Source organism: Myotis nattereri (assembly GCF_964212035.1).
Source record: "Myotis nattereri genome assembly, chromosome: 4".
Taxonomy (NCBI): domain Eukaryota; kingdom Metazoa; phylum Chordata; class Mammalia; order Chiroptera; family Vespertilionidae; genus Myotis; species Myotis nattereri.
Genome location: NC_138079.1, coordinates 86614926 through 86636558, shown reverse-complemented (window position 1 = coordinate 86636558; position 21633 = coordinate 86614926). Strand labels below are relative to the sequence as shown.

Sequence of the window (21633 nt, the reverse complement as noted above, 5' to 3'; positions counted from 1 at the left end):
GCTGACAAAAGACAGAGGTCCTCACTGCTGTCCCCACTTGTCCTCTAAAACCCGATGCAGCAGAGGCTGAGAGCAGCTATTCTTCTGAAACCCCCTTCGTTTTGCTTCGGGAAAGGCAAAACCTGGTCAATGGAGGTAATCACTGGACAACTGTTCACGTGCTTTCTTTCCTCTTTGGGACTACGTGACCTTTGCTGCAAGTTGCAAGGCGGAGACTTTGGGGTTTTCTCCGCTCCTTCACCTCTGCCTTCGGGAGGGGATGCCAGGCCGGGAGGAAGCAGACCACGGGGCTCTTACAATTGGCGAGAAAACCCTCTTGCTCCTCTAAAGCCCAGCACCGGGGCTGGTGCTGCGAGGAATTAAGCGGCGCTCTCATGAAAGCCCGCAGTCTTCCCGCCCAGGTCCCAGGGGAAGGAGACAAGCGAGAGGAAGAGGGTGAGAGGTGACGAGGGCCTGGATTCAGCCCAGAGAGAGGGAGCCATGTGTTCCACAGAGAGGCTGGCCCAGAGGGTAGAGGGGCCTTTTCCATGGGGCTTTTCCATGGGGCTTTTCCATGGGGACGTGGGAGGAGCCGGCCTCACAGGTGGCTCACATCCATCTGGGGCCACCGCATCCACGTGAAGTGATGGTGCACTGCGGCCAGGGCAGGAGGCTCAGTTCCCATGGAGGGAAGAGGAGGAGCAGCTGAGGGTCTCGCCTGGGACCAGATGCGTCTGCAGCTGTGCCGGGGATGGATGAGGACAAACATGACCTAAGCTCAGGTGTCTCCAGCCAGCACAAGCCATGAGGAGCCAAGGCCAGGGTGGGCCTGACCAAGCCGAGAGGTCAGATCACACGTCAGGCAGCCGGAGATGACTGCCAATAACACGGGCAGGGCAAGGAGCAGCTGGGTGGGCGGGGCACTGCCCAAGGGAAGGAGAGACACAACAAGACCCTGAGGCTTCCACTCAGCCACTAGGCAGCGGTTCTCAACCCATGGGTCGCGGCCCCTTTGGCAGTCAAACGACCCTTTCACAGGGGTCGCCTAAGACCATCCTGCATATCAGATATTTACATTACAATTCATAACAGTAGCAACATTACAGTTATGAAGTAGCAACGGAAATAATTTTATGGTTGTGTCACAACATGAGGAACTGTATTTAAAGGGCCAGAAGGTTGAGAACCACTGCACTAGGGGCATACTCCTGCCGACCTGTCCTCACACCCCCAGGAGCCATCTGAGACTAAGCATGCTTCCAGAAGAGGCTGAGCATTTCCAAAGGGACAAAATCTGATCAATAACCCAAACACAGCCACAGCCACAGTCACAGTCACAGCCCCTAGATTTTTTAATTGGCTGAGCTTGGCGTATAGTAAGCGCTCAATAAATACGTGCTGGTGAGCGAATGAAGGATTTAATATTTGCACGTCTCTAAGATATTTGATTTGCAACCCAAAAAATTTCATAACATCTTAATGGCAGATGTGCTATTTTATCATTCATCTCCATGGCAGAGCATTTCATTGAAGCTAGGATGCCAGACATAGGATAAAAAAATTGATGTTCACGGCCTTTCTTTGGCCTCACTGCCTTTTTGCTTCCATCGAGTTCATCGTAACACAGATCAGTCACTGCTGAGAGTGGGGCAGGGGGCAGGGTGGCATACACAGAAGTAACAATAATGTCTGGCTTAAGAATTATTGTTACTGCTCTGGCTGGTGTGGCTCAGTCGATTGGCATCATAATGTACACCAAAAGTTTGCTGGTTTGATTCCTGGTCAAGGGTGGCACATGCCCAGGTTTCGGCCTCAATCCCTGGTAGAGGCAGCCTATGGATGTTATGCTCTCACATTAATGTTTCTCCCTCTCCCCTCCTCTCTCCCTAAAAATTAATAAACTATTCTTTTTTAAAAAAAAGAGTTTCTGTTATTTATTTCTCAGTATAAGCAAGCAAGCTTGGTGTAAACCTTTATTAAATGATGGCAAAAAGATGAATACATACATATGCATGCACATACATACATGTGTGTGCACATATATACACCTGCATGCACATTCATAAACTAGACTAAGTTGAATTAGAATGGGAGGCCAAGTTGACCAATAATGTGAAAAGCTGTGGCTTGTGCCCTGGCCGGTGTGGTTCAGTTGGTTCAGCATCATCCCGTGCACTGGAGGGTGCTGGTTCAATTCCTGGCCAGGGCCCATGCCCAGGTTGTGGGCTCGATCCCTGGTAGGGGGGCATGCAGGAAGCAGCTGATCGATGTTTCCCTCTTACCCTCTCCCTTCCTCTCTCTTTAAAATCAATTAAAAATCTTAAAGAGAAATGTTCCACTTGCCCAGAGTCATTCCCAGAGCCCTCCCTCCACCTGGAACTTCAGATTTGGCCGGGGACAGGGTGGCCCACCCCCAGCGGGTTCTGTCTACGAAAGCCCTGCAGCCGCCACGGACACTGCAGTCAGAAAGGCAGTGCTAACAAAAACCACTCAAGGACCATTTCTTTCTTTGTGCCTTTCAGTTAAACTTCTTAGGAACGTGGGGGTCCATTGAACTTCACACACAGAAGTCAGGCTCCAAAATACCAAGGTGGGCACCCTCCCGGGTCTATGAAGGGCCTCCCATGGGGCCTCGGCTCCATCGACACTGGTAGTTAGGTCGTTCCTGACAGTACAGCCAGCTCCCTGCAGCCTCTCCGCTGCCGTGGACGTGCTGCTGCCGGGGCGGTGGAAGGACACAGGGGCCTGCAGCAAATTGAAGCCACCGCTCCGGACGTGTTGTGTGCCTGGATGCAGAAGCTATTTTTAGATCCATGTTGACAGCAAAAAGATTGAAGACTGTGACCTCAAACTCCAGACAGATACTGCAAAGTGTCGGCCCGAGGTCCCTACTTTAGGAGAGTCTGGAGAGAACTTTGCTGCCTTAAAAACTGCGCTGGGTCAACGGACTGAAAATGCCTCTGTGCCCAGTGAGGCAGCGGCTACCGGCCCCGTGTGCTGGACGGCTGGCAGCTCGCCACCTGGCAGAGCAGGGCACCGTGGGCTCTGCTGTCAGGGTTACAATGAACCTCGCTCCCCAGCTCTGAAGGGACATTCTATTTGCTTTCTCTGCAACCTAGGGGAAATGACATAGTCACGTGTTCCTGCATTTCCATCAAAGAGAGGAGGCAATAGATAGGGGCTGGGCTCCACACGGAGGCTCAGATGTAGCAAATGCTGCACAACTGGGAAGGCCTGATAAGGAGGAAGCATCTTGGAGGATGGAACTCTGTGTGGCAAGTACTGCCAGGGAGCTGGGTGAGTGGAAAAGGCTGAGAACAAGTTACATCCTGTATCTTCGTCGTTTCACCCAAAGCACTCCCTGCAAAAGACGGGGATAATAAGGCACCGAGGACCGGACGGACCGGGAAGCCAGCAGTTTCTAAACTGCGCTGCAGAGAAAAGTACGGGCAGCACGGAAGACGCGAAGACAGGGCACCTTCGGCTCTGAACGCAACCCCAGGGTCTTCTACACTTACGTTCGGGCTTTGAGAAACGGGCAGGGCAGGAGAAGGAAGGAATGAGAAAGGGCCCAGAAGATGGCACATTCTGGAATCATCTAGAAAAGGGAGATGAAAGCTACCAAAATAATGGCTGGAGCCTACCCCTCCCCACCCCACCCAAACTGTACCCACGCAGTTCCAACCGAAGAGGAATCTGAGCTACCCTCTTCCTGCCAGGTCGACTTGCTAAAATTGATGGTATTCCTGCTCCCCTAGTTACATCCAGCAGCAACCCAGAACTGAGCATTTAACTCAGAGGTGAAGTGTCTTCCTTTTTAAAAAATCTTAAATTTAAAACTCATCTGCTCTTCGGCAGCCCACCACACTGAAGTCTTTGCAAGAGAGAAGGAAAGCCTTGCCAATATTATTCAAAGTCACTTGCTTGCTGCTGTGAGCTGTCAAGATGCATGTTGGTTGATGGAGGCAGGTCTCTGCTTGTCATTGCCGGAATGGTTACCCTGAAAGCCTTGCTTTAGCTCCAGGGCATTGCCTGGGGACTTGGCTTCCCAAGGAAAGGTATGTAGCAGGGACATCGATGTGTCATGCAAAGAGGAAACCCGATCTACCCAGGCTGGCATTGAGGTAGATAGGTGATGTCAAGAAATACCATTCCTTTCACCCCAAAGCAGTGTGTTCACCATTGTGTCAGCACACTTCCATTTTATAATGAACAGCCTCCCTGAAGGGACTGACTGGGGAACATGGGCCCCTCATGTTCCTGTGCAAATTCCCTGGCATTAAAAATGCCTCTCCTCCACTAGCACCCAGGGTTGCTCTGTAAGCAGGTTCTGACTCAGGGAGAGCCCTTTGTCATAATCATCTGGTCGCATGAATGGACCAGGCAGCAAGAAAAGGGTTGTAGGGTCCCCACAGCGAATAGTAAGACTGCCTTTGGATGACACAGAGGGCAAAAATAACAGCAACAACAATCAGCATAGCTAGCATGTTAAAACGTTTTACATGTATTACCTCATTTAATCTTCACAACAACCCTGTAAAATATATTAATATCCCCATTCACAGATGAAGAAACTAAGGCACAGAGAGGTTAAGTTACTTGTCCCAGGTCTCATAGAATGGGTTGTAGCACATCTAGTCCTTTTACAGAGAAGTAAACTGAGGCTCAAAGCCAGTGATCACATCTAGGGTAGAAAACACGTTTTGGGATCATAGGCATGTTGTTTCCATCCCATCACAGAGAGCTGACATCTGGGGTCATTTGAGAACCACTTGCTCCCAGCTATGGAGTCAGGTATTCCTTGAGCACCAGCAGTCAGCTATGGATGGCTATGCAGAGTGGACACCTGGACAGTGATGTCCTATGTTCCCATGGGAGCCGTCCTGCTGCTTTCCCATGAAGGGACAAAGTTGAGGATGATGCTCCTTCAAAGTTCTGACAACTGTGATCATTACTAGGCATTCTTTCCAGCTAACTGACCAAGTGGCAAATGTTTAGAGATGTCTTTCTTAAGACAATCTTACAGAAGGGCAGACTTCCATCCTTGCTTCTCCAGCTGTCATTTTCATTCACTGAGCCCTCATTTGGGGTCTCAAATATGTATCAATAAGGGTAAACTGGAAGAGGGCTGAAACACAGGAGGGAATCCTCCATGCGGCTCAGAACAGAGATTTCACACAATGGGAATCGATAAGTGCTCATGACACAACACTATAGGGTCAACCATTATTCCTGATCCTATTTTATAATGATGTCTCTTCCAAGTGATAGGAAACCCCACAGTGTGGACTAAACCAACATCTTCTATCAGCTGTGCACCTCCAGGGTTTTCCCTTGAAGAAAGCAAGTAGAGTTTTGTGGAGGTTTTTGTTGGTTTTCTTGTTTTTTTTTTTTTAACTGCAAATTGGCCTGTGTCTTGATTCTACAGAACTCTATTAACTAAAACATTTGATTTTCCACAACACCACATTCCATAACTTCAGAGAGTTTACAATCAGTGTTTGCTTTTCATCTGTGAGACCAAAAGCTTTGTTATGGAAATTTTCTGCTACTGGAACAACACATCTTTAATTGTCGGGTAGGTTTTATGGATAAGAAAATTAAAAGCTCATTTACATAGATGGCAGTGACCTGCCCAATGATACAGACCCTGTTGGTGGCAAATTGAACAGGTCATTCCTCCGTTACTGGAAGCAGGAAGAGAAGGTAGAGAACGTCTAGGTTTTCCACTATGGTTTTTCTCTTCCTGAATTGTGTCAGGCTTCACCTGGCCCTTGAGCTAGATTCCTTTTCCCAGACTCCTTTGCTAGACCCAAAACCAAGTAGTAACGAGTGTGGTCTTCATCCTTGCCCATAACGTGCTGCCATTGGCCAGTATCATATACGTGGCTCAGGTTGGTCAGCAGTCCCGGCTGGGTGGGTCCAGCGCTGGGCAATGCTCAGCTTCTGTCCAGGATGCTCCTTGGTGCCTGAGTCCCTATCCATGACTCCATCAGGACAAATTCTGCCGCTCTGGGACTTGACCCCAGTTCAATTGCCTGTGGTACTCTGTGCTGCCCTGTAACTTCCCACGAAAGGGGGACCACACAGACCCTGAGCCAACAAGTAAACCGGCTTCATCTTGTTGCAAGATTGGCCATCTGCCATCTGCTGATAGCCATCAGCTCCTGAGATAGACTTCACATTCCATTCAATTCATCTATTTAAAGAATACAATTCAATAGTTTTTAGTATGTTCAGAGTTGTGCACCATCACCAAAATCAATTTTAGTACATCTTCATCATTCTCCCCCCGCCACCAAATACCCATACCCATTAGCAGTCACTCTTCTCCTCCCCTCCCCCAGCCCTAACCATCCACTACACTACATTTTGTCTCTTATGATTAGCTTTTTATTCCCATCAGTCTACCTCCATGGACCACTGGATAGAATCTACACTCCTGTTTTTTACATTTAGAACTCTCCCTAAAGTGACCTCCTGTTTTGATCTACTCAATCTCCCACTTTCCTCTACTTTCTAATGCACATTCCCTACCATCACCAGACCCAAAACACCCACTCCTATTGTGCAGGTAAGGGTTAACTCAGTGGACCTGGGTTGCCCAAACCCTGCACATTCCAAAGGAAGAAATGGCTCTTGCCCGGCTCCTGGAAGATAACTGCTCAGCCCTCGGAATATCCCGACTCTGAGGCTCCAGACCCTGCTAGGGCCCTGCTCTACCAGTCTAGTCTCCTGTGTGGTGCTGGTGCTGGAGACTGAGTCGCCAAGGTTAGTCATATGGGTGCTCCATGCCCACATGGCTGAGCCCCGGTAAAAACCCTGAACCCCCAGGCTCAGGAGAGCTTCTCTGGTTAGCAACACTTTATACATGTTACATATTGTTGCTGGGCGAATGCAGCATGGTCCATGCCACGCCACAGAGAGAGGACCACTAAAAGTTCACGCCTGATTTCTCCTGGACTCCTTCCTATGTATCTTTTTCCTTGGCTGGTTCTAGCCTTTATCCCTTCACTCTAATAAATGATAACCATGAGCATAAGAAATGTCCTGAGCGTCTCTGAGTCCTTCTAATGAGTTATCAAATGCAAGGGTGATCTTGGGGACCCCACACAGCCTTGTGTTCACTACTACACCTATAATTGTGTTGTCTCCCATATTCTCTGCCAGTGTCAATCCCCCTCAGCCCGCCAGGCCCAGCAAGCCACACCTTCTCCAGGGAAGACAGCCCAGACATCGCAGACAGCAGAGACATGAATCCCAGCTTCACCTTACGAGGTGTGTGTCCTTGGGTAAAGGGCTTACCCTTGCCCCTCAGCAGCCTGTCCGTGAAACGGGGAAAAAGGTATTTACTCTACAGGGCCAGTATGAGGTGGAAATGGATCGGTATTGTGTAAAGAATAATGCCTGGCACACAGAAAATTCCAGAGTTAGGTTTTTATGAGCTTTTCTATGCACACCACACCCACGGCCCCCTCTTTCCCACGCATCCTCTCTTACCTAGGCTGAAGTGTGATTATGCGCACGTGGGCCGTGTCTCCCGCCAGCCTACGAACTCCTTCTGCAGGACCATGTAATTTACTAATACTGTCTCCCTGGAAGTCCTACCACAGGCTGAGCATATAATTGGTTCCTAAAATATATTTGCTAATGCATAGGAAAGCTATTTCTATTACAAAGTCTAAGAAAACCCAATTATTCACTTAATTTCCTCTGTGTAAGCTATCATAGTCCTCCATGGAGGGAAAAGTAACCTTCTCCTTTTATGTACATTTGTGCACAGCATTTGAGATCCCAGCAACTCTATATATCCTTAACAGCCATTTCAACTCAAACTGTCTAACAGGCTCTAATGGCTCCTGTGCCTTATAATTTATTATCAAATTATATGTTGAATTAAGGATTGCTAATTGTTAATCATCAGCTTGAATTAGTTATTAATGAGTCATGTCACTAATTACAGGGCCACCTAACACAGAGCGGGCAGGCACCACTGACACCTCACAGCAGACGCCTGACTCAGCTCTCAGCCCGTGCCCCCATAGCAATGTGCTGTGAAGTGTCCCATCTCAGATGACACCATAGGCCCTTCCCTCCCGTGGTGAAAGTCACGGGGTTTTACAGCTGGAGAGAACCTACAAATCAGTGATTACAAAGCTGTGAGCTGTGGACCTCCGAAGCCTGCTGATCTAAGCGGGTTTCCATGAATTCGTGGTGTCCACAACCAAGGTGCCTTTAGGCTGAATATATTATATCCCTCATTCTTATCTTTGCTACCATTTTTCACATGTGGAGATGGGCAAAAGTAGGTTTATAGTAGTAAGTATGTGAAACACAGAATGTATTCTTGTATTATTTGTTATGTATTATTATTATTATTAACCCACTTTTGCCCAGCCCTGTATACATACATCGTGTTATGAATAATAAAATTTAAGTTTGTATCCAAGCACAACTGAATTCATAGTAGCTGTTGTCAAGAAATCCTTGTGAGAAATTTATATTCCTAGGCCCTCAGAACAGCCAACAATTAGTTTTTGTGTTCTTGGCCAGCTTGCCCATTCCCGTTCCTCTCAGCAATTAATCCAGACCGTTTTCGCTTTTCCAGAGCCCTTCAGCCAAGGTCTAGCTCTCACTCTGAGCAGTGATTTTCTCCTCCTAATTCACCACGAAAAGGTGGGTCATATACCTCAAGCTCTCTTTCTCTTCGTCAAGAGCAAATTGCTACTATGCCCACACCTTCCTCCCCCTCAGGGTCCTTCTTTTCCAATCAGCCCTCTCCTTCTATGGCTCAGCCCTTCCCTCTCTCCACGTTCCATGCCCTCGGCTGTATGTACTGTGTTAAAGCGGAACCTTTAATGTTCTCATAGGCGCTGTATTCAAAGAGATCATGCAAAAAGTTCAAAGCAGATAACCAAACCACAGTTAGCTGGCCAATGAGGATGACTGAGTGAATTCTGGGGGAGGAATGTGTCAGAAGTTTCCCTGGGGGGAGTTGTACCCCGAATCTCCCTCCCCAAGGGGAGGGACCGGGGGTCCTACCATCTAATCCTAAGTCTGGGGTTCAGTACACCTGGCAGTGGAGAGACACCCTCCCTGGTGCCAGAGTCATCCCAGCAAAGGGCAAGGGGCCCATGGAGCAGGGGGCCCTGTGGGGGAAGTTGCCTCTTCCCCTCCATGCAGAACAAAGGTGTGTAAATCTTGGAAACCAGATATGGTACCCAGAAGGGATATTGACCTGTGACCACTTTAAAAGAAGTCATTATAAAAGCTCACTTATAGAAAGGAATGAAGTACTGCCACATGCTACATGTACCAACATGGATACACATCGTAAACTTTATGCTATAAAAGAACCAAGACACACAAATGACCACATATTGTGTGATACCACTTATATGAATTGTCCAGAATAGGCAAATCCATGGAGACAGGAAGCAGGCTGGAGCTGCGCAGGCTGAAGGGAGGGAGGGAGGAAGGGAGGGAGGAAGAGAATGACTGCTTAGTGGGTAAGGTCTCAGGGGTGATGACAAAATTCTGGAACTAAATGGCGGTGATGATTGCACAGCGCTGTGAACGTACTTAAGGCCACTGAATTCTACATTTCAAATGGCAAAATGTGTTATATGCATTTTACCACAATTAAAAACATTAGCAATGAAACATAACAAAAAAAGGGATGTCCAAGATGGTGGCATACAAGAATATAAAAAAACCACCTAAGTGTTCTCCAGTAGAAGAATGGGTAAGAAACGTGCTCTCCGCACACACGGAATACTACTCAGCTTCTAAAAAGGGAATCCTGCCATTTGGGAAAATATGGATGGACTTGGAGAGCATGATGCTGAGTGAAATAAGCCAGATCTAATCTATGTGTAATCTTACGGAGTTGAACTCATAGAAATAGAGAGCTGGGTGGTGGCTGCCAGGGGCTTGCAGCGGGGAGAGGGGTGGTGCTGGTCAAAGGGTACAAACTTGAATTTACAAGATGAATAAGTTCTGGAAACCTGATGTTACAGCATGGTGACTATAGTTAATAACAACATATTGTATACCTGAAATTTGCTAAAAGAGTAGATCATAAGTGTTGTCACCGTAAAAAAAAAAAAAAAGATAACCATGTGAGGTGATGAATGTGTTGATTAGCTTGCCTATGATAATCATTTCATATTATATGCATACCAAAACATCACGTTGTACATCTTAAATAGATACAACTCTTTTGTACATACCTCAATAGAGCTGGGAAAAAATAGATGGATAACAAATGTGCTCTATGTATGCACTGGAATACTACTTAATTAGGAAATGTTGTAATAGAACCAATTAATTAATTAATTAGGAAAAGAAGGCAGTGGCTTGCTGGAGTGAGGAGATCCTAGCAGCAAGAGGGTATGGACGCCAAGGTGGGGGGGGGGGGGCGCGGGGGGAACCTGGGAGGGACCAGCTGAGCGGGAGTCCCAGCCCACACGGAGCCATCAAAATACCTTCCATGTGTCCAAGGGAAAAACCAGCTTTACCCACCTGCTGCCCCGGAGAGCTCAAAACCATTGTAAGACAGTGTCGATCAAACAAGAATCTTCCTACCCCTTCTCTCCCCCACCTCACCCCACGGGGCCCCCGTGGAGTCAGACACTGCACTTCCCAAGAGAAAGATGGATGAGGGAGAAAAAGAATAAGGGCTCCAGCCCCTCTTCCTCTGCGAGGGTCAGCGAGCAGCAGACCACAGCTGAGGGAGAGGAGGGCAATTTCAATAACGAATTGAGGCTGGTTTGTGACTTAAAGTGACCCTAGGATTTTCATTACCCAAGTGTAATAAGAAACATCATGGGACTTGCTGGAGGGAAGAGAAGGATTCATTGTGCTAAACAAGTTAAATGCAACAGGAGGAAAGCAAAGCAACTGGGGTTTTAGAAATATAAACCCTGGGTTCTAGTTGCTCATTGTGCCAGAGGTACTTGTTGGGTGTCTCCCATTCTTAAAAAACAAAACAAAAAAACATAAAACATGCCACTCCATCTTGTCACTCCATCCACAGTTTCTAACCCTCCCCAAGTCTCCCTCAAACATCTCAGAAGTATAATCCACCCTCACTTTCCTCACCTCTTCATGTCCAATTCATTTCTCCACCCACTGCCATCCAGCTTCAGACCCACATACTATATTATGATGGTTTTACTAAGATTATGCCCAGATAATCCCTTAAACCAAATGGTGCTTGTAGTCTTCCTTTATTGGATACTTTTTAAAAAAAGTTTTACTGATTTGAGAGAGAGAGGAAGGGAGAGGGAAAGAAAGAGGAACACCAGTCAGTTGCGTCCTACACGCACCCCGACCAGGTATCAAACCCACAACCTGGGCATGTGCCCAGATGGGGAATTGAACTAGCAACCTTTTGGTGCATGGGATAATGCTCAACCAACTGAGCCACACCGGCCAGGGCCTGTTATTAAATCTTTATGCCACTGAGGCTCTGGTTGTCCCCATATCTCTCTGAGCACTCAGTACTTGTCAGTCCCCCTTATGAAGGCTCCCTTCACCCAGAAATATTTGGGTTTTCTTTCTCCTTCTCTAATGTACCTCTAAGCAATCTTACCCTCTTCCTCATGGTTCACTAACCCTGACCTCTATTCTGAGCCTCAGCTGTCAGGCATCCAGGTACTCATTAAGTCCTGGGGATGCAAATGAAATAACCACAGTCCTGGCTTCATAAAGCATATAGACAAGTGGGTGATTAAAAAAAAAATGGTAAAGAAAGACTCTCCAACTGGGAAAGTAGAACTATCTAGCAGTCATTCTGAAGATAAGCCCAGTGGAACATTAGGAGGGTGGCTTCAAGGCACCCATAAACTTCATAAAACTATATACAAAGTTGTGTCAGTTTAGCCACATTCAGGGTGATAGGGTCTCTGGCTTTCATTACATTATCAGAGAGGTCCTTGAATCAAAAAAGTTTAAGCTCAACTGATCTACTGATAGGATTTCAATGTAACATTGGAGATGATGCCATTTTGGTGAAAAATTAGGGCTTAATTAAGACATAGATTTGGGAGCCTTCTCTGCACAGAGGCAAGAGCTGGGTCAACTCTTCTCAAAGTCTTTAGCAATCTCAGCCACAGGCAGAGGACTGGGCACCCAATGGAGGCAGCAGGGGGATCTCTCATGCCTTCACTCAAGCTCCAGGAAGTCCAGCCATGGTTCTCCTGTAGCTTTGAGCCACACTTCCCCCCAATCCCTCAGCCCCACAATAATGCCACAAATCGCAAGTACCCACAGCTCCCAGTGTGAGAGGTATGAAGTCAGGCTGTCCTGGGAATGTCAAAGGTCCCCAAAGCAGCCCGTGTAGACTAACAATCAATTTCAGGGACCCTCGTGGTCAAATCCAGTCTGGAAACATGTTGTCTGGAAGAAGAGGGATTTATTGCCAACACTGAGAATTCGGAGGTTTTATGAAATGATAGGGATTTGTGTCTTTTCTTACACGTCTCAGGACCTGATACCGCCGGCCCTGTGTCCCCAGCACCGTCACATGGACTGGCACCTCCCTGGGGGGCCTGAGTTCTTCAGTTCCCATCCCCATGCCTTACACTTAGCTCTGTCCTCTTTAATGGCAACTGCCCACCCTCTGCACCTGAAACTCTGGTGCACACAAAGGCGAGCGGAGTTAAAATAGAAAACCTTCGGGAAAGAGCTGTGTGCCAAGCAGAAGTTATATAGGAAGAAAGAGAGGAAGAAGTAAAACAGAACGGAAACATATTCCCTTAATGCGAAATCTCCTGCTTTATGTTGCCTACTGAGAAGGCTCTTATACAAAGACCATCCATGTTGATGCCATTTGGATTGCAAAAAAGCTCTTCTCCTCCCATCCTTTGCCAGAATAAAGTCATTACTATTCAAATAACAGGACCGTGGGGGAGCCGGGGGGGGGGGGACCACCATGTCCTAATGTTTATGAATCATATTGTATCTGCTTAATAACATCAGAAGGGCCATAAAAACTCCTTCCTACAATTAAATATCTCCATCAACTACAAACAGATTAAGCATTTTATAAGTGATGGTACATTAAAAAGAGATCATTGGTATGTGATTCTATTTTGTACATCAGAAATGCATGTGAATTAATGATTCATGATCATGACTCTATTTTCTAGTCTTTTAAAAATGCCTATTCATCATCTGTTAATGTTGCCCTAGCTCATAAAATACAAGCCAAATTTTTGCTTTAGTGCGTTATATATACAGAGACAGCGTGTTTTCCGGGCACCCACAGCACTGCACTATAGTTACTTCTTTCTCTCTGTCACTAACACCCCTGTCACAACCTCATTCACTCCCTTATTTATCAAGGCCAGAGGTCAGCCTTCCTGTATGTCATGGAGGAAGCAACATTTGGCCAAAAATCTGAAACTCACTGCATGTCAGCCAATCATTTGAACTTCATTCCTTCAAACTCTGAGAGCCAAGGGGTCTCGAAGCACTCCACATTCATTTGTTGTAATCATGGTAAAATACACATGACATAAAATTTACTCTCTTAACCATTTTTACATGTACAGTTCAGAAGTGTTAAGTGTAGTTATGTTATTGTGCAACCAATTTCCACAACTGTTTTCATCTTGCAAAGCTGAAACTCTGTGCCCATTAAGTAACAACTCCCCATTCCTCCCTCACCCCAGCCCCTGGCAACCACCACTGTACTATCTGTCTCTATGCATTTGGCTATTTTAGATACCTCATATGAGCGAAATCATAGTTTTGTCTTTTGGTGACTGATTTATTTTATTTAGCATATTTTATTTAGCAAGATTCATCCATGCTGTTGTATGTGTCAGAATTTCCTTCCTTTTTAAAGACTGAATAGTATTCCATTGCATATACGTACCACATTATGTTCCACATTGTGACTATTGTGAACAATGCTGCTATGAAGATGGGTGTACTGTATGAGTATCTGTTTGAGAGACTGCTTTCAACTCTCTTGGGTTTATATCCAGCAGTGGAATTGCTGGATCATACGGCCACTCTATTTTTAATTTTTGTAGAAACTGTTTTCCACAGTGATTACACTATTTATATTCCCACCTACAGTGCACAAGTTTCCAATTTCTCCACATCCTTGCCGACACTTGTTCTTTTCTGTTGTTGCTGTTAATAGTAACCGTCCAAATGGTGTGAGGTAGTATCTCACCCATTAGCTTTTAAATGTCCCAAAGGTTATGCTTTGGTTCTCAGATGACACCTTAGAGATGAATCTACATTATTATTTGTAGGGAGCCAAGAGTGTGGCCCTGTAGCATCACATGAAGACAGTGAATATCTAGGTTGGGATGGGAATGAGCCATGGAGGCATCTCTGGCTGAGAAATTTATTGGCCCAAAAGGCTGCCTTCCTTGTTACACAGCTTTGCCCATAGGTGGCTCTACTCTAATGCAGTTCTTCAGCTTTCAATTTGAGCAGGAAAATATAAGAACACTAGAAATGTTCAAAATTCATGCATGGGAGGAAGGGGTCCCTCAGCCTGGCCTGCACCCTCTCGCAATCCAGGATCCCTCGGGGGATGATCAACTGCTGGACATCCCTCTCGCAATCTGGGACCACTGGCTCCTAACTGCTTGCCTGCCTGCCTGCCTGATCACCCCTAGCCCCTCTGCCTGCCTTCCTGATTACCCCAAACCACTTGCCTGCCTCCCTGGTTGCCCTGCTTGCCTGCCTGCCTGATCACCCCTAACTGCCTCTGCCTCAGCCCTCACCATGGTGGCTTCATCCAGAAGGACGTCTGGAATGACATCTGGAAGGTTGTTTGGCTGTCTAGTCTAATTAACATATTATGCTTTTATTATTATAGCCTAGAGGCCCGGTGCACAAAAATTTGTGCACTAGGGGGAAGGGGGGGGGGGTCCCTCAGCCCGGCCTGTGCCCTCTCGCAGTCTGGGACCCCTCGGGAGATAACGACCTGCTGGCTTAGGCCTGCTCCTGGGTGGCAGAGGGCAGGCCCAATCCCTAGGTGCAGCCCCTGGTTGGGCTCAGAGCAGGGTCAACTGGGGAGTTGGGGCGCCGCCTCCTGTCATGCACAGAGCAGGGTGGATCGGGAGGTTGCGATGCCACCCTCAGTCACACGCAGGGTAGGGCCAATTGGGGGGTTGGGGCACTGTCCCCTGTCACACTCAAGGCAGGGTCGATGGGGAGGTTGCGGCGCCACCCCCTGTCAAGCACAGAGCACGGCCCATCAAGGGGTTGGAGAGCTCCCCCCTGTCACGTACAGAGCAGGGCGGATCAGGGGGTTGGGGCGCCTTCCCTTGTCACGAACAGAGCAGGGCTGATAGGGAGGTTGTGGCCCCGCCCCCTGTCACACACAGAGCCACAGGGCGATCAGGGGGTTTGGGCGCTGCCCCCTGTCATGCTGATCCCAGTGCCGGGAGGCCTCGTGGCTCCGCTGATCCCAGTGCTGGGAGGCATATTACCCTTTAACTATATGGGATAGAGGCCTGGTGCACGGGTGGGGGCCGGCTGGTTTGCCCTTGAAGGGTGTCCTGGATCAGGGTGGGGGTCCCCACTGGGGTGCCTGGCCAGTCTGGGTGAGGAGCTGAGGGCTGTTTTCAGGCTGGCGGGTGACTAAAGCTCCCAACTGCTCCTTTTTTTCTTTTTTCTTTTTTTTATTCTGGGCCAGCTTTAGCTCTGGCTCCAGCTCTGAGGCCTCTGCTACTGAAAGTAGGTATATGGTTTGTTTGGGTTCTATAATCGAAACACTGTATCAACTCCAGCTCTGAGATTCCGGCTGGCTGAAAGCAGGGTTCTGGGGTTTTGTTTAGCTTCTATATTTATAACAATGTTTCAAACTGCAAGCTCAGAGGCCGGCAAGGCAGGCAGGGAACGTTGGTTTCCTCCGTCACTGAAGCAAGCAAGCCTCATGTTAGCTTCAAGCTGCCTGGCTGCCGGCCGCCATCTTGGCTGGCAGTTAATTTGCATATCTCGCTGATTAGCCAATGGGAAGAGTCACGAACGTATGCTAATTACCATGTTTCTCTTTTATTAGATAGGATGGGGCAGAGGATGGGGGGTTCTGTACATCTTGCAATCTAACTCTTGTTTATTAAAAATTTGTAAACTGAGAAAGAACTTCATGGCTACCTGTAAAGTGTTCTCACTGCTCTTCCATTATTCCTTCTTGTGATCCCTCTTTATACCAACAGTGCCCTAAAACTAGGACCAAGTGAGAACACTTCTCCCCTCTCCTCTAACGTAAGACAGAACCACGAAGGTTTAAGTCAGTTTGGCCTCAATTAGAAATCACAAACACTACTGAACTATAACTCGAGTATCTTCTTAATTGAAAAGTCAGGGCATTTGTGGCTGGCTGAATAATGACCCTCCCCCGTGCACCCCCCTTCACCACCCTGCCCCCCTCCACCCCCCCACCACCCAGCCGCCCGGCAAAAAAAAATAGCCACCTGTACATGTTACTTTATATGGGGAAAAGTACTGGGCATATGTAATTAAGGATCTTGAGATGGGGGGATTATCCTGGAGTACTCATGTGCACCCCAAATGCCATCATAAGGGTAGGCAAGAAAGTCAAAGAAAGAAGAAGGCCATGTGACGAAGGAAGAGGGGGAAGGGATGTGATGCAGTCATGAGCCAAGGAGTGAGGACAACCTCTGCCAGCTGGAAAAGGCAAAAAGGTGGTTCTCCCCTCGACCTCCAGAAGGATCCCGCTCCGCAGGCTCCTGGAGCACCATGACAACTGATATTCACCATGAGGAAAACCAGAAGGGACCACAAAGAACAACAGAAAAGAGGTGGAAGCCTGATTCTGGGGAAAACCACCACCCCATTCCCAGAAAGATCATGAATATTCCTCTCCCTTATTTGCCTAGACCACCCCTTTTCTACGCTCGTGGATACACAACTTCTCTGCCCCAAGCCAAAACCAGAATATGCTTCTGCTTCCCCATTCTCTGGCCACTGAATTATTTTTTTTCATATGCCCACTTTTAATTATGGATAGAACCATTGAATAAAGCTTGTGCTGAACAGCAAGAGCCCCCTTTGGGGGTCTCAGAAAGGGGGCTTTCACACCCTGTGTAACACCATCAATTCAGTCTTTCAGGATCTCTGTTTAAGAAGCTGCTCTTGAAAACTGTAGCTAAAGGATCCAAATGCTGCGATGGCAGGACACCCAAAATTCCTAAAGCAGCGTTTACACACCACTGCCCCACCCCAGGGTGTCCCCTAGCCTCCTCCCCTGGCTCCTCTGTCCTCTGGGATTTGGGACTCAAGGCCACCAGAGCGTGCCTGCCACAGACCTGATGGGGAGAGAAGGGTCTCCGGCGTCCCACCAGTCTTTCGGGGGGCTGATGTACATGCACCACAGCTCCCAGCTGTACCCGTGGGCCGAGTTCTCGTACCGCTGCACCTCAAAGGTGTCCTGCTTGATGTTGTCGATGGACGGGAGGATCACCCGCTTCCGGTTCTCCTGGATTCGGGAGAGAACCGGCTCGGCCCTGAAACAGAGAAGTAGAAATAAAGTCTCTCTCCTGAGTAGCCCACACCTCAACGGGCACAGACGCCCGGGTGGCAGGAAATGAACAGCAGCAATGTAGCTCATGGATGGGCTCTGGCAGGCTGGAACTCGGGGTGCAAACTGAGGCTCCCAAGCGGCCTGCCCCAGTTGGATCGTGCAGCTGTAAGTGAGCGCCCTGCCACGCAGCTCAGGCCCTCGCCAAGTGGGATGCTACCATGCTGATGCCTGCAGGAGAGGCCTGGAGCAAGAATTCAGAAAGTGCCAGTCTGTCTTTTATACCTGCCGAGTAGGCCGAGTAGGCCGAGTAGGCCGAAGCAAGGCCATCCGACTCTATGCTTTGCATCGCATTACAGTTTTACATAGCGGCTTCAGTTCCCCCTCAGGGCACTGGTAGATGCCTCTTGTATTTTCTGCAGGAGCTGAATTCCCTTTCCCAAAATAGGTCACTTCTGTCCTTAATGGCCTGGTTTTAATAAGCATTTCGCTAGCTGCTTTGTGTATGTGTGTGACTATTTCAGCTGTTTTAATTGATTATTTAATTGATTTCTTAAAAGGGATCTAATTGAATTGGTTAGCAATGGCTGACCGGATGGATGAATTAAATGCAAACGCAGGCAGATTCCTGCCTCCCAGAGAGCCTGCCCCTCAGAACTGCACTAGGAGGTAGGCAGTGACCTGGCTCCAGGTTTTTTTGTTCCTTTGTTTTTGTTTTTGTTTCTTGTTTAAAGTATTACATAGGTCTCCTTTTTTCCCCATTGACCTCTCCCCGGCCAGCCCCACCCCCCAGTACATGCCCTCAGCCCCTCGTGCAGCGGTTCTCAACCTGTGGGTCGAGACCCCTTTGGGGGCCGAAAGACCCTTTCACAGGGTTCGCCTAAGACCATCGGAAAACACATATATAATTACATACTGTTTACAGTAGCAAAATTACAGTTATGCAGTAGCCACAAAAATAATTTTATGGTTGGGGGTCACCACAACATGAGGAACTGTATTAAAGGGTCGCGGCATGAGGAAGGTTGAGAACCACTGCCCTAGTGAATGTATCTATTGGTTATGCTTTTGGTTGATCTCTTCCCCCTGCCCCCCACTCCAGACCCTCCCCTGCCTTCCCTCTGAAGTTTGAAGGCTCCAGGTTCTAGGTGTAGCCCTGCTGGCTTGGGAGAAAGCAGATGGTAAGTCACCCTGCCAGTGTGTGTCTCCGCAGCAGATGCAGGCAGGGCTCCTTCCCACATTCCGGAAGAAGATGGCTCTCACAAGCCAGGCATTAATCTCCCCGCTTAACATGGGGCACAGGCTCCGGAAAAGAGTCAAGTGAAATACCATTCCTCTGCATTATTTGGAAGAATGATGAGAATGCTCGGCCTACATCCCATCTCTTTTCATTTGCAGCTATTGAATTACCTGCTGGCTCACCTCATCTTTCTATTTAAAATGAGCAATAAAATATACGCTGGACCATTTACTGCCTCCAATACTTCTGCACACACCATCTAAGTTGAGGTCGAGACACGCTTCAGTTCTTTGTCCCCTCCTAGTCTTCTCTCACGCTGCTCTCCTCTGGGAATGCCCTTCTGCCACTGGCAGGAAGTCTGGCTACCTACCGAGACTTATTAGATCATGTGCCGCCTCTTCCAAGAAGCCTTCCCTAATTACCCCCAGTAGAAAGGCTCTCTCCTCCTTCTCAACTCTTAGACCATCTTCTCCACCTTATCCATGTCACTCTGATTACAGGCTGCCTTTGTTAATCTATGAACACATATTTTTCCTAATAAGCTAATGACGGTTCATATTTATTGATTACTCACTACCAGCTAGGCGCCACTCTAAACATGTCACATGTGCTGGCTAATTTAAATCTCACAATAATCCCATTAAATACATAGTATGGTCATCATTTTACAAATGAGGAAATGGAGGTCCAGGGAGGTTAAGTCACTTGCCCCAGGCCACATAGCCACCTGGTGGCAGAACCAGGCTTCTAACCCAGGTGGTCTGGTTCAGCCCCAAACCCAAAGCCCCACTGTCTCCTTAAATGGACCACACTTCCCCCAGGTTGCCTGGTGCCACGCACTGAGAAGCATCCAGCTCAGTTTCTCTCTGGATGGTTTACTGAGCATGGGGACAGGAGACTGTGTTCAAAGAATGCTTGTGAAGTGAGCAGTTTCATCTCGTCAGGGATAGTGTGCACCACTGTTCCTAGTAATTTGCTTCCCCTTCCAGGAAAAACCCTGCCTCTTACCATGTGACCCACAGGGCCTCCCGGCAGAGGGCTGTACTCTCTCCCTCAACACCAATATTTAGCTTGGACATGTGACTTGCTTTAACCGGGGGGATGTGAGCAGAAGTGACAATGTCACCACAGAGCAGACACTTTCATAGTCATTGCAAGGTCCAGCCGGCATTCTTTTCTCTGAGCTACAAAAGTGGTGTTTCCTAGACAGGGGTGAGTCCAGAGGACAAGTGGAGCAGAGCCACAGACAGCCCATGCCAGACCTGCCACATGGGCAAGACAGAAATCTTTATCATCATCAGGAGGCTGAGAGGATTACTACAGGCCAACTTGGTGAAAGTTGAGACACAGTGTCTGCCTAGAACGAGGAATCACAAGGGACCTATGACAATGACAATGATGGACTGAGTAGACAGCAGATAAATTTCTCCCTGCTTCCCAGTTTTATGCCAGACTATGGTCTCACCTTCTTTTCCAACCACCCCTTTTCCATTCTTCCAGGAGCCCCAGAGGAATCAGGCACCTACCTCCCAGACTCTAACCCAGGGGTGGGCAAACTTTTTGACTCGAGGGCCACAATGGGTTCTTAAACTGGACCCGAGGGCCGGAACAAAAGCATGGATGGAGTGTTTGTGTGAACTAATATAAATTCAAAGTAAACATCATTACATAAAAGGGTGCGGTCTTTTTTTTTTTTTAGTTTTATTCATTTCAAACGGACCGAATCTGGCCCGCGGGCCGTAGTTTGCCCACGGCTGCTCTAACCCCTCCTGACCTCACTGCAGGTCCTGAGTACCCCTAGGGTTCAGCGCGTGACCTACCAGCCAGCAGTGAATTCCACGTGGGCATCAAAGAAGCCAGTGACCTGGCCGGTGGCCGCCTTCCAGCCCTCAATGCGCGCTCGGATCAGGCCCTCCCGTTTCTGATTGCGCACCACCTTCACCAGCCCCGGGTAGCGTTTGTGGACGTACTCCTCTAAGGGGGCCTTCAGCTCCTCTGTAAATGACAAAACACAAGATGGTCCATGACATGTCATCTCAAACGTATGTCCAACCCACTGCAATGCCGACAGACCTTCAGGAAATTGAGAATGCAGAAAAGTTTGCGTGTTGGTGATTTTAGTAGAAAATTGTGACAACCCAGTCAGTGTGAATCAGAAGACATCTACGACACAGCGGCCCAGGACAGCAATGTTCTTCCAGCAGCCGAGCTGTACACCTGGACAGAAGTGAGGCCCGGCTTTTAGAACCCACTGCTGCAGGCTGGCAGGCGTCCTCTGAGGTTGATTGTCTTTGTGGCCCACAGCCCTTCCCTGGCCAGCATCTCTGTCCTCCCACTGTCCCCTGGTCCTGTTTGTCAACTGCTAGATGGGCATTTCCATCTGCACATTCACTGGTTTTTATAGGAAACACCCGAAGTGGTCCAGACACATAGTCATGCACCAGAGGCAATGTTAACAGGGTCGGTGCTTTGGTCTTAGGATGTGAAGGAAATCTTTGCCAAGTAATGAACATGCCGCCATGGGCAGAAGCAGTGCTCACAGAGATGACCTACATCTCCTTCTGCACGAGCAGGTAGTGTAAAGTGCTTTATTTCTATGACCTAACTTAAACCTTACAGCAACCCTAGGAAGTTGCCAGATTAATTCCATTAATTATTAACCTAGATTAATTCCACTTCACAAATTAAGAGACAGTCTCAGGGATGCTAACCTGTACCAAGGTCACACACCTAGTAATGGAAGGGTTGAAACACAGGCCAAATGGGCCCAACTCCACAGACTTAAAGGTTGATACTTTTATGTACATAACGATCACCAAATGTTGGAGGCAAGTGGGATTTTTGAAAAAAGCTGGAAAAGCAATACTTACACTAGACAAAACAAAGGTTATCACCA

At 48.0% G+C, this 21633-nt stretch overlaps 1 protein-coding gene across 5 annotated transcripts in view; it reads right to left on the bottom strand.

Moving 5' to 3' along the window:
- Positions 1-21633, bottom strand: part of GALNT17 (polypeptide N-acetylgalactosaminyltransferase 17) — a 421721-nt gene that overhangs the window by 169382 nt on the left and 230706 nt on the right. For 4 of the 5 annotated variants that reach the window (XM_081090567.1, XM_081090568.1, XM_081090571.1 and 1 more), the window contains exons 4-5: positions 20558-20732; positions 17286-17483 (exon numbers count right to left, since the gene is read on the bottom strand). In XM_081090567.1, the coding sequence (XP_080946693.1) occupies positions 17286-17483; positions 20558-20732 (373 nt within the window). The remainder of the gene's footprint in view (positions 1-17285; positions 17484-20557; positions 20733-21633) is intronic. The other variant, XM_081090569.1, reaches the window with a different exon arrangement.